Below are 11,676 nucleotides of genomic sequence, written 5' to 3'. Positions count from 1 at the left end.
TGTAATAACAGAAAGTTGTATGCCGTATATTGAGGTGTATCTTCTGCTGTTATTCGATGTGAGTGGTTTTTCAACTGAATCACAGTAAGAGTGGTTAATGTAATAAGATTCTATGGCCACACCAATTTAAAAGACATCCTTATAATTAATGTAGCCCAAGTGGGAGATTGTTGGATTTATGGGCTAAATTAATTATTCAGGTTGATTAAATGGGTGAGAGTCAAATTGCATGAACCGGTTCGGTCCACTCTCAAGCTTAGGGATATGCTGGCTCAACCCATTGTGGTTTAGGGTTTTGAGTGCAGGACAGTATTATAAATACTAGGTTTTGGGTCCCTACAACCATTATTCACTCTTCCCCACTTTACCACTAAAGTGAGAGAACCAAGGAGGTTTAAGAGGTTGTAGAAGATCCATAGCCAAGCCAATAGAGCGAAAGTGGGAGTAACCAACATCAATCATCTTCAGCATACTAGGTGAAAGGTACAAATCGATCCTCCATAATTTTATTAGATTCGTGTTCTTGTTTTTCCTGTGTGGTTTCCTCTATAGGGTTTCAATCTCAAACCCATAGGAAGTTCTAACAAGTGGAGATCCATAGCCAAGCCAATAGAGCGAAAGTGGGAGTAACCAACATCAATCATCTTCAGCATACTAGGTGAAAGGTACAAATCGATCCTCCATAATTTTATTAGATTCATGTTCTTGTTTTTCCTGTGTGGTTTCCTCTATAGGGTTTCAATCTCAAACCCATAGGAAGTTCTAACAAGTGGTATCAGAGCAGACCACATGGGACAAGAATCGATTGAATTTTTCTTGTACATGAGGATTTTGATTATTACTTAAAACTTGATTTGATTAAAAACCATGAAAATCAGATTCGTGTTCTTGTTTTTCCTGTGTGGTTTCCTCCATAGGGTTTCAATCTCAAACCCATAGGGAGTTCTAACACCACCATCTGTACTTTCCCTCTCCTGTATTGGTTGAGAGCCAGAGTGAGAAGCGAGAGGGTCTGAATTTTCTTTCTGCAACGTTCAGAGGTCCAATGGTTACTTCTGCTTGGCTTGTTACACCACTCGTCTAGAGAATCAGAGACAATCCATTTGGAGATGCGAGCCCTCAAAGCTTCTCAACTTTTTTTCCTTTCTCTTCTCTGTTCTTCACTCTTCTCCTATCTGCAGCCACATTGATGGCTATTCAGAGGAATCCAAAGCACAATAAACACAAACCCAGATCCCCATTTCTCATATTAATCATCTCTATTGCTTCCATTTTGTTTCTCTACCTTCTGTCCTCTTCAATTTCTATTGGTGGGCTCTCCTTCTCTTCTTCAGGAGCCCTAGCCCGAGGGAATGTCGTGAATCACAGGCATCATGTCTTGGATAAGTACTTGTACTGGGGTGACAGAATCGATTGCCCTGGCAAACATTGTGATTCTTGCGAGGGTCTGGGTCATCAAGAATCTAGCTTGCGTTGCGCTCTTGAAGAAGCCATGTTCCTTAAGAGGTAACCCCATTTTCTGGGTTTATGATTTTCTTTCTTTTTTTTTCCTGCTATTTCTTACTTTACATGAAGTGGCTTTATAGTTTGTTCAAGTTTTCATGATTTGGGCACGCAGATTCCTTTTTCTTTTACTTTTTATTGTATTAAACAATTTCTTGATCTGAAGAAGAATGAGATCGGAACACATTTCCTTGTTTGCATGCAACACATTCTATACTCCTTTGGGGCCTACTTCCAAAATTTCCAGTTGGTCATTCCTCTGTGCAATTTTAGTTATAGATTTGTTAGAGCAGCTCGGATACTTGACATTGAATGCATGAAGAATTAAAAGTCTACACATACAAACGGGTCGGTTATTCCTTTTCTTTTTGTTTTCTTTCCCCTTGTTATGTACGTACAGTAAATATCCTTCCCTGTTGCAGAACTTTTGTGATGCCTTCGAGGATGTGCATTAATGCAATACACAATAAGAAGGGAATCCTCCATCAGTTCAGTAATGCAAGTTCAGAGGAAGGGTAGGTTTGAATTTGATTCAGAAATCTCTCTCTCTGAAATTGAACCTAAATTTAGAACAACTCCTTTCCACTATTTTCCTTTCTGGAATAATTTATTTATTTATGATCCATTCTTGTTGTGGGGTTATTGTCTGCGATCTGAAGATTTCTCATGTTATCTGGTAGATGGGCAGCGAGCTCTTGTGCAATGGATTCCTTGTATGATTTGGACCTGATATCTGAAACCGTACCTGTGATCCTTGACAATTCAAAGATGTGGTACCGAGTACTCTTGACAAGTATGAAGCTGGGGGCTAGGGGGGTGGTCCATGTAGAAGGACTAAGCCGGGCTGTACTGAACAGCAGTCAATATGCGAATGTCTTGCTGATCAATCGTACTGCGAGTCCTCTTTCATGGTAAACCATAGATGGTTCCTTAAATTCTAGAATTATTGTAAGGTATAGGTTCTTGCAACATGAGGCCAGTGATTTAGTTGTCAGTTTTACTTGAGGATCATTTAATTAACTTCTAATTAAACAATATTTTGGTTAGTTAATACAATCACAAGTCAGTTTGACTTAGTTGAGACAATTTAAATTGGGAAAAACTCATTTGAGCAACACGGCCTTGATAAGCTTATCAAAGTGGTCCAGCTTATTGTTCCATGAGTGATGATGTGGCCGTTGTCTGTCATATAAATAGGAGATGGTCTAGAGTAGTTGCTTGTTAAATTTCAGCCCATGTATTGGCATCCCTCTCCATGTATATCCTTGCATGCTGATAGTAGTACAACCACTACTCTACACTTGCCTATAGTCCTGAATTTTCAAACACTTTTTTTCTCCAGATGGCAAAGCATGATTGGGCTGAAATTTTACATTTGAGCAATGGTCTTGGGGTTTACCTGTTTACAAAATTTTGACCCCATCCAATCTGGCTATGTGGCAGATATTTGAGCTGCCTTAACAAACTTATCAAGGTGTGCCGTTCTGAAAAGTTTTAACCATTTAAATTCAGCTACTGACATGGCACTTGTAGTAACTATATTCCCTTCTATAGACACATTATGCTGATGATTGTTGTAACTTCTGGCTGGGTGACTAGAGTTGCATGGTTTATCATCCCTGTGCCCTTCGAAATAGTAGATGCCTTGCCAAGATGTTAAAATATTCCTAGTTCTTGAATTGGTCTTGATCACGGTAACCATCCAGGTTTATGGAGTGCAAACATCGAAAAAACCATAGTGCTATAATGTTGCCGTATTCATTTATTCCTTCAATGGCAGCTATGATGCTAAGAGATGCTGCAGATAAGGTTTGTTGTCTTCAAACCAACTTTCAAGTTCTAAATCATTGTCAACTCTTTGTTATAGCTGAATAGAGTTTAATTGTTCTTATGGTCGCCTGTCTTTGAACTTTCGTGTGAGAAGTTTTGCTTTGCTGCTGGTCAAACTTTATTTTAACAAAAGATACGGAAACTATGTTGTTTTGGTAATGCCTATGTTTTTAGTTTGATTGGGTTCCTTTCAGCTTTGTTTCTTATAACATGTCTGTGCAGTTAAAGTTTGTGACTAACCATGTTGGAAGCTGGGGAGAAAAATTATATCACATGGTTAGTGGCCCAAGGGTATGACAAAGTTTCGGCTGTTAAGCATACAATCATGTCCAGGGGTTTAAGAATTCCTGTTCAGTAAAGGTCTAGAATCTTGGTATCGCGAGGGAGGGAGAGAGAGAATAACACCAAATATAAATCTCTATGATTTACCAGTTACACCAAATATAAATCTCTATAACTTACCAATGCAAAAAAATGCATGTTGGGTCTTTGAAACAATTCAAATCATTTCGATAATAATCAGGTTTGATCTGTTTTACCGAGAAGGCAGGAAGGGGTAGTGACCCTCCTTGACTGTATTAGTAAGGGTTCTTCATCTAAAGGCTCTTCATATCATGAACTTACTCATCCAAGTCAAACTCTTCTTGTTGTGGGTTAATGGCCACAACTTATGTACAACAATTGATGAAAGAACTCAGACTGAATTAAGCTTTGCAACTGGAGCAATTGCTCATAAGAATCAACGCCTTCAATCTATGCAACGAACCAAGCTTTATACTTTTCTATAGAGCTGTCAGGCTAGGTGTATTGTAGTAAACACCCACTGGCAGCCAACAACATTGTTGTTATCAGGCACAGGAGTAATAGACCATGTATGCTGTTTTTGTGGAGCACCTATCTCACTGTCCTTTGCCTCACATTATTGGTATTGCTGTTTCTGTTTACATGTTCTGTAGTTGCATTTGGAGTATGAGGTTTAACTGTCTTTTTGCTATTGTTGTCAAACATTTCATTTTTCAAGCCTTATTTATTCTACAGATTAAGGGTCTTCTTGGTGATTATGATGCCATTCATGTGCGTCGAGGTGATAAGATAAAAACCAGAAAAGACAGATTTGGTGTAGATAGAAGCCTCCATCCTCATCTGGACAGGGATACCCGTCCTGAGTTTATCCTCCATAGAATTGAAAAATGGGTGCCCCCAGGACGGACTCTTTTCATTGCTTCAAATGAGAGGACTCCAGGATTCTTTTCTTCGCTCTCTGTCAGGTAGTTTCTTAATTTTTGTATTTAGCAGTGATTCTATGTCACAGATTGGCTGAATTTTGGTCAACTATGATATGGAAGAATTTATATCTTTACTTTTCTAATTGTTAAATGGATCATTCTACCCCCCCCCCCTTTTAACTGTAAAGAAACTGTTTTCGTATACCTTCTTTTTCTTATGTTACTCTTTGAAGTTCTTGTTTTCTTATAGATCATGCACAAATGCTTATCTGTGCAAGCATGTGTGGTGAAATTGATCTCGAGGTCATGCACTAATTTATACAGGTACAGATTGGCATATTCATCAAACTACAGCAGTATATTGGATCCGGTAGTTGAGAACAATTACCAATTGTTTATAATAGAGAGGCTAATTATGAAGGGAGCAAAAACTTTCATTAGAACATTTAAGGAAGATGATACAGATCTCAGTTTGACAGATGATCCAAAAAAGAACACCAAGATATGGCAAAAACCTGTTTATACAATGGATGAAGAGGGGAGCTGAGCTTTTCTTTGCATTTCATCAAGCGTGTTTGATTAAGGCCTTATATCTTTCTGATTCTTTCCTCTCATTGCCTTTTTCCATGAGAATCCCAAGTCAAGTGGATAATACAGTACGAAACAGAATTTCTCATCTTCTGTGCTGAGTGAAGATAAGATGGGGAGAAAAGAAAAATAGTCATGTGGCTGATGTTGTATAGTCTCCTATCTGTCTATTGGAGAAAGCTTCATTGAAGCTCGATAAGATCTTTCTACATCCTTGTCCTCCAAATACTACATAGGTTTCATCACTTCATTCTGTTTCTTTTCTAGTTGGTAGTCCCCAATATTTTTGTAATATTTCATTTATTTGTTGTTAACACAACATTACCATGTCTTCATGAAATATCAACTGTGTGAGCCTGTTGTGTTAATCATTTACAAGGGCAGTTTTGAGGTTTAAAATGTAAGTGAATTATCTACCCTTTTAAGGGGAAAGATTGAAAAGAAACCAAAGCTCCTATTTTATTTATTTATTTGTAAATTACATCAGTAAGGTATCTCTCTAATTGCCACCTTTCTTTTTAGCCCTCCAATTCACATTCCCATCTCCCTTAAGGAGTTAGTGGCTCATTTCTTCCCTTATCTTTCATCTCATCCCTATGCACGGTCGACCGTTCCTGGACTCTTGTAATTCTCACAATTCAACTCTCTTCACATCTTTCCTCCATGTATGATTGAAATATTGATGGTGATGACAGTAGCAAAATAAGATGGGTCGAGAGATGATTCAGGCAACCTTGCTCTTTTCGGCGGCTGTTTCACCATCTTTAGTTCTCCAATTAGAGGGTTCATTCATTGGAGGGTTCGTTTAGATTTTAGGTTCAAGTTATCACATTTAACAGTGTAGGGTTTCATAGATTAAGAGTTTAGGATTTAAGGTTTCAGGTGGGTAGAAATAAAAGCCAGAGATGGAGAAGAAGATTCCGGTTCTATGGTTGAAGCTTTCAAAGTTAAGGCTTCACAATTCCAGAGAGGAGATGGTGATATTCATGGAGGATTCGGCGATATTTCTATTTTCCAGCAAGGTTTCAAGATTGATGGAAATATCAGCAAGTTTCATGGTTCATAGAGATTCTGGCGATCTCATTAAACGGCTTGAGATATATCGAATCAATGGGTGAAGTGTTTAGTCTATATTAATCTAGGAGCTCAGTTCTGAGTTCGCTCAGTCTGATCATTTTGGACAAAAATAATGGAACTTAGTTGTCTCGTACACACAGAAAGAATATAGTATTCGCTTGGGTGCATATAGAACAATAATCTGGAAGAGCTTTACAACATAAAACCAAGCATAAGAAACAACAAAAAGAAGAAAGCTTCCAGGACATAAGGTTGTCTTCTCAACTGAATCCCAGATGATAAATATGAAGGACTGGCTGCTGGACTCAACGGTGCTGTAATCTGCTCCTTTGAGCAAGCATAGTTGCAGCGGCTTGGTTGAACAATTCTGAACAGACCATTTGCAGTTATGAGAAAAATATCGTTACTATTGTCCTCTGCAAATGAAAGTATGAAACCCAAATCAGGGAGACCATCTGCTGTGGAGCCACATTTCAATGGAGAATCAAGAGCACAACTGAAAGGAAGCTGATTACGAGTGAAGTTTCCACTGTTCTCTGGGGTTTCAGTTCCTGCGAAAATAGCAGCACCATACAAGTCTGCAAACAAGTACCTGAAATTCCATTGCAGTTGAGATAAGATGCAGGTAAAGGTAAGGTACTTTGTGATTCAGATAAAAACTTGGTTATATTTTGAACCAAGGAGCAAGGACGTGCTCTCTTGCCATATGGTAGCCAGAAAGGGCCTTGAATCAGTTTACTATCAAATTTCAACCAGAAACATGCATGGGATTGATGGTTGCAGGTTCGAAACTTGGAAACTGCCTCTTCTGCGATGCAGGGCGTAGGGCTGCAGTAGTGGGAGCCTTGTGCACTGGGTTGCTCTTCTTTTAAACAAGCAAGGGATTGGTAAAGAGTGAGTTATAGTTTTTTCATGATTTCTCCCCCTTAAGGTTCAGTTTTTAGGTGATTCACCTACTTGTTTGGGACTGAAACTTGACCAGTGAGATGGTTGTAATGTACTTTATCACATGAATTCACCTATCTGTACCACATTTACCAATATAATCATCACTGCAGATAGATATATAATGGAAGCCATTAATTGAATATGACAGGCACAATTGAACTAACCTTCCATACATGCATGGATCAGCCATAGAACGATAGAAGTAGCCACCTATGAGAGCTGCTGATCCGTCGCCTTTATTTACCTCAGAGAAGTTGTATCCCATTACAGGGAATATGGCATTTATTGATTTGGGTGATGTATGTCCTCCAGGTGAATCTGTAGTATTGAAAAGATAAGTACCCTCGTAGGTACGCCATCCATAGTTCCCGCCCTTTGTTATCATGTTCACCTCTTCATATGTGGACTAAAAGATTCAAAGATTGTTTAGAGACTTTAACAAATACAGAATCACAAGAATGATAGTAGAGAAGATGCTTCAGTCATTTCTACATGATTGCAAGAAAACTTATTAATCTCTCACCACGACATCATCTGAGCACATAAAGTATTCTGGCCTTTCTGCATCAAAACTGCAACGCCAAGGATTTCTGAATCCCCACGCCCAAATTTCAGGTCGCAATGTCGGATCTTCAGAATATGGATTATCTTGTGGTATAGAATAGTTTCCCCATAGACCAAGTTGAGTTGTTTCTTTTGCAGCTGGGAATGCATAAGCCAGAGTGAAATGTGAAAACTACATGGTCTAGGAAGTGCAAGAGATGATTCAAGTACATAAAATTTTTATGTTACTCCTGTTCTATCAAAAGAAAGAAGGGGACACAAGATCTATCATAGAGAAAAACAGAGTATCCATGATGCGGTAGAAACAGCAACTTAGATTTTTCCCAATTATGGGAGGCAGGCATATCGTACTATTATCAGCCTAGCTTATGGATTGAAAACAAGGTGGTATACAATTCAGCTATCTTATGGGATATGAGTTTTGAGATCTACTATGCCTTCTTTGATTTCACCTTTCTATTAGTAGTAGCATCAATAGATCCTCACAATGACTTCAAAACTCAAACTATGCATACACCTAGAAAATGCTGAATTTGTAATTACAAGTAAGATATGAAAACAGAGTTGATGAGATTGTATTTGTAATTTGGTGGTACTCACTTGGTAAGTTATCGACATCGAGCCTCATAATCTTCCCAAGCACAGATTTCTTGTTTTGGGCAAAATTATAGGGATCATCTTTTCCACCATCTCCCATCATAAAGTATAAATATCCATCTTCTGGTCCAAAGAGAAGCTGGCCACCATGATGATTTGTAAATGGAAGACCCATGGAAAATATCCTTCTGACTTCAGTGGGACTGCTTGCTTCTGCCTGGGAAACAAAATCAAGAAAGAAATCTATTAGATTTATCCCCCTAAAGTGAGAATTTGTGATGAGGAAGTATGAGGAAATGTATGTACCATTGAGGAAAGTATCTGTGCATTGGTACCATTAGCTGTAAATTCTGAGACAATAGTATAGTACTGACATGGGAAGGAGCCACCATCAAGACCAAGCTTAGTAGGATCACAATTCACATCTGAATTACATGAACATCTTCCAGAGCATCCAGGCCATTCAGTCTTATCACAATTGAATGAAACAAAGAAGCGGCCATTGTGGACAAAGTTTGGATGAAATGCAATACCCATCACCCCAAATGAATCACTAACATGTACTTGATTGGTTATATCTAGAAATGGATTCGATTCATCGACTACTATCGTTTCCCCAGAACCCATAGCAGGAACACTTACTAACCATATTCTACCCATTTGGTCCCCTAAGAAAATACGATTGGAACCATCAGGATGAGGAGCCAAATTGAGGAAGGATCCATTGCTAATTCTTTCAATACACAGACCATTAGGAGGGGGATCCTGAATTTCCGTATTTTCAAGTGTAACTGCTTCTCCACTGAAGCATACCGATTCATTACTAGAAGCTCCACCAAATAAATTGCAGAATTCATTTTTTGACGACCAAAAATCAGTTAGTTTGGAGGAGGAATTGGGATTAAGTGAAGAATTAAAAGGGGAATTCAACATAGTCACATTGTTGCATGTATCCCATACTGTTCCACAATAATCATTTGCTGCAGAACTGTTTGACTGGGTTGAATCCTCTAAGATGGTGGAGTTGCATAGGACAGGAACTGTTCGAGCTCCAGATTCAATTGTGAATAGCTCCGCCGAGAATTGATCACAAGACTGCAGACATATCAATGTGCAGGAAAGGCAAAGATGTCATTAAAACACAGAAATAACACATGGGAATTGATAAGTATGCTCCGAGAAACAAGAGGTTGGAAGAATGAAATTTGAAGACTTTTGGAGGGTAATTTATGTGCTATCCTTTACAACTTCAAATATGAAAATGAGAAACATGGCTTCATATATATCTAGAACTTGAAGTTCTCTACATTTTGCTAACATTATGAGGTCAGGTGCTGTTATGCAGAAAGAAAAATAAATGAAGGCCATGATGTAACAGTCAAGTGATCATGCTATCACTTTGAATCCAATGTGACTTTGAAGTACAGTTACTAGATAGCTATGACTCCTCCAAAATTAGTCATCAAAGAGGACTTACAGCACAGAGAATCGATTGCATAAGAGAAGCACAGGCTTGATCTGAGATGTTCATTGACAAAAACTGTTTTTGCAACTGCGAATCCTTGATGGAGTCACAGCAGATGCTCCCATTGTAAGGACAGAAGGTGAGAGGAGTCTTTGGAGTAAGGGGTGCCGCTGTTACAACAATTACATGAACTAAGAATGCAGCTTTGAAAAAAAAATAAAAAATAGTTAATAAGATATAAGCTAGGAACAGAGAGAGATGTGATACCCACTTGAGTCAGTACATAAGGGATGGGAAGAAGAAGGTTGAAGAAGCAAAAACAACAAAGGAAACAAGAAGAGGATATCAAGAATTCTGTCCATCTCTTCTTTTAAGAAACTGGTTACCCAATATCCAAGATAACAACAAAGTACTTCTTTTATATGCTTCAACTCAAGAAGGGTTTAAAATAATCAGATAAGCTATGGTATCATCTGTGTTTTTCATAAGATTCAACAAGAACAGAATTAAATAAAACCCATTTGCTATATGTTATTAGAACGTGCAGACCTCATTTAGCACTGGAGATGAGAGATGTTTGACATTTTTTTCTTCTTATTTTTGTGGGTTTTGATTTGTACTTTGTACTTCCATTATTTACAGTAATTAACATAGCGACAACAAATCACAAGGTCTTGGGTTGACTCATTACATTGTTTGGTTTTGATAAGTTCCTTCCTGTGATTCTGTGAAGGTACTCAACCAGTAGTACTGGACTGTTAACATTTTATGGATCCCTACATGAAATTTGAATAAAGAGAGTGGGATTTGGAGCCTTCAACATCATCTCCTGCTGTAAAATCTTTTAACATATGCTTAGTCATGGTAGCACGATTACAGTCTCTTTATAAACTAAGATGAATCAGAAGGGGAAGGAAAAAAACATAAAAAATGATATCGTGGAGTAGATTCTATTAATAAATATCTTTAAGTATTATTTTGATTTTCTACACATTCTGTAGTCTTCGGATTAGCCATAAACAACATACATAGGTTAAAGTAAACGGAATCTCTCTCTCTCTCTCTCTCTATAGGAGCAAATTTCTACCCAAAAAAAAAAAAAAAAAAAAGTTCTTTAGGAGCAATTACCATCACTCTTTTACAGCTAGGTTATATTGAGATTGGATCTACTGCACGAGCATTCACCTGGATGTACATATGAGAATTCAATACGTGTCTCACTTCTTGTCAAGTAAAGGGTGAAGAGATATATGGAAGCAGAAGGATATGTGTTGGATCTTCACATTTACATTAACATTACTCACGGTAGGAGTGGAACAACACTTTGAATACTTTCTTATGCAACCCCGCACTTCTTTGAGTCTGGATTAACTTTACATACGCGAAGAATTTTTTTTTTTGCATATGCTAATTTCCTTTCTCATGTTTTTTTTTTTTTTTTAATTAACATTGACTTCTCCTCCTTGCCTCATCCAATTAGGGTTTTAAAAACCAGGAATCAGGTCAATGAATCGACCCATTCGTATTGGATTCAGTTGTGATTGATCTACCCAATTCCCATTCATTCTAGTCTGATCAATCAAAATCTATCGAAACCCTAGAAATTCAAATGTGAATGAAGTGATTTCGATCTTGATTAGACCGAAATCGTAGATTCAATTTTGATTCTGATTCCTCAAACCATGAGTCCCGTTTACTAAACTCTTAGCCCAAGGATTCTAGGAGGAATCTTCTTATGATTATTTATGCAGATTTTTTTATGAAATTATTATTTATGCAGACTTAGCAATCTTTGAAAGCTCAACCACCGCCATAAAAATAGTATTTTCAGTCAATTTGAATATTTGTAGCTAATATAAAAGGCTTGACCCTTTTATC

At 37.8% G+C, this 11,676-nt stretch overlaps 2 protein-coding genes across 2 annotated transcripts; one reads left to right on the top strand and one right to left on the bottom strand.

Annotated features, from left to right (window-relative positions):
* Positions 1–955: 955 nt before the first annotated feature.
* Positions 956–5,613, top strand: LOC122068048. Its single transcript, XM_042631879.1, has 6 exons — positions 956–1,506; positions 1,926–2,018; positions 2,184–2,414; positions 3,210–3,312; positions 4,372–4,601; positions 4,884–5,613. Exons 1-6 carry the CDS (start codon positions 1,190–1,192, stop codon positions 5,104–5,106), a joined length of 1,197 nt encoding a protein of 398 aa, XP_042487813.1. The 5' UTR covers positions 956–1,189; the 3' UTR covers positions 5,107–5,613.
* A 749-nt stretch (positions 5,614–6,362) lies between these two features.
* On the bottom strand, positions 6,363–11,142 carry LOC122068047 (HIPL1 protein-like). The gene is made up of 7 exons (XM_042631878.1): positions 10,070–11,142; positions 9,811–9,968; positions 8,640–9,428; positions 8,337–8,550; positions 7,696–7,874; positions 7,337–7,578; positions 6,363–6,816 (listed from the first exon to the last, which is right to left on the bottom strand). The coding sequence occupies exons 1-7, from the start codon at positions 10,158–10,160 to the stop codon at positions 6,417–6,419; spliced, it is 2,073 nt and encodes a 690-aa protein (XP_042487812.1). The 5' UTR covers positions 10,161–11,142; the 3' UTR covers positions 6,363–6,416.
* Between the last annotated feature and the right edge of the window lie 534 nt (positions 11,143–11,676).

The sequence above is a fragment of the Macadamia integrifolia genome, unplaced genomic scaffold (genome assembly GCF_013358625.1).
Source record: "Macadamia integrifolia cultivar HAES 741 unplaced genomic scaffold, SCU_Mint_v3 scaffold337, whole genome shotgun sequence".
In the NCBI taxonomy this organism is placed as follows: Eukaryota; Viridiplantae; Streptophyta; class Magnoliopsida; order Proteales; family Proteaceae; genus Macadamia; species Macadamia integrifolia.
The sequence above is the reverse complement of the archived record's forward strand: the minus strand, read 5'-3'. Positions and strand labels throughout refer to the sequence as shown.

Bases quoted from the DNA above. Each gene is read 5' to 3' on its own strand.
- LOC122068047 (XM_042631878.1), bottom strand. From the start codon at position 10,160: ATGGACAGAATTCTTGATATCCTCTTCTTGTTTCCTTTGTTGTTTTTG. The intron at 7,875-8,336 runs GTGAGTACCACC...ATGCATTCCCAG, and splicing joins CGATGTCGATAACTTACCAA to CTGCAAAAGAAACAACTCAA. The intron at 7,579-7,695 runs GTGAGAGATTAA...TGAATCTTTTAG, and splicing joins TGTGCTCAGATGATGTCGTG to TCCACATATGAAGAGGTGAA.
- LOC122068048 (XM_042631879.1), top strand. From the start codon at position 1,190: ATGGCTATTCAGAGGAATCCAAAGCACAATAAACACAAACCCAGATCC. The intron at 2,019-2,183 runs GTAGGTTTGAAT...GTTATCTGGTAG, and splicing joins AATGCAAGTTCAGAGGAAGG to ATGGGCAGCGAGCTCTTGTG. The intron at 4,602-4,883 runs GTAGTTTCTTAA...TAATTTATACAG, and splicing joins TTTTCTTCGCTCTCTGTCAG to GTACAGATTGGCATATTCAT.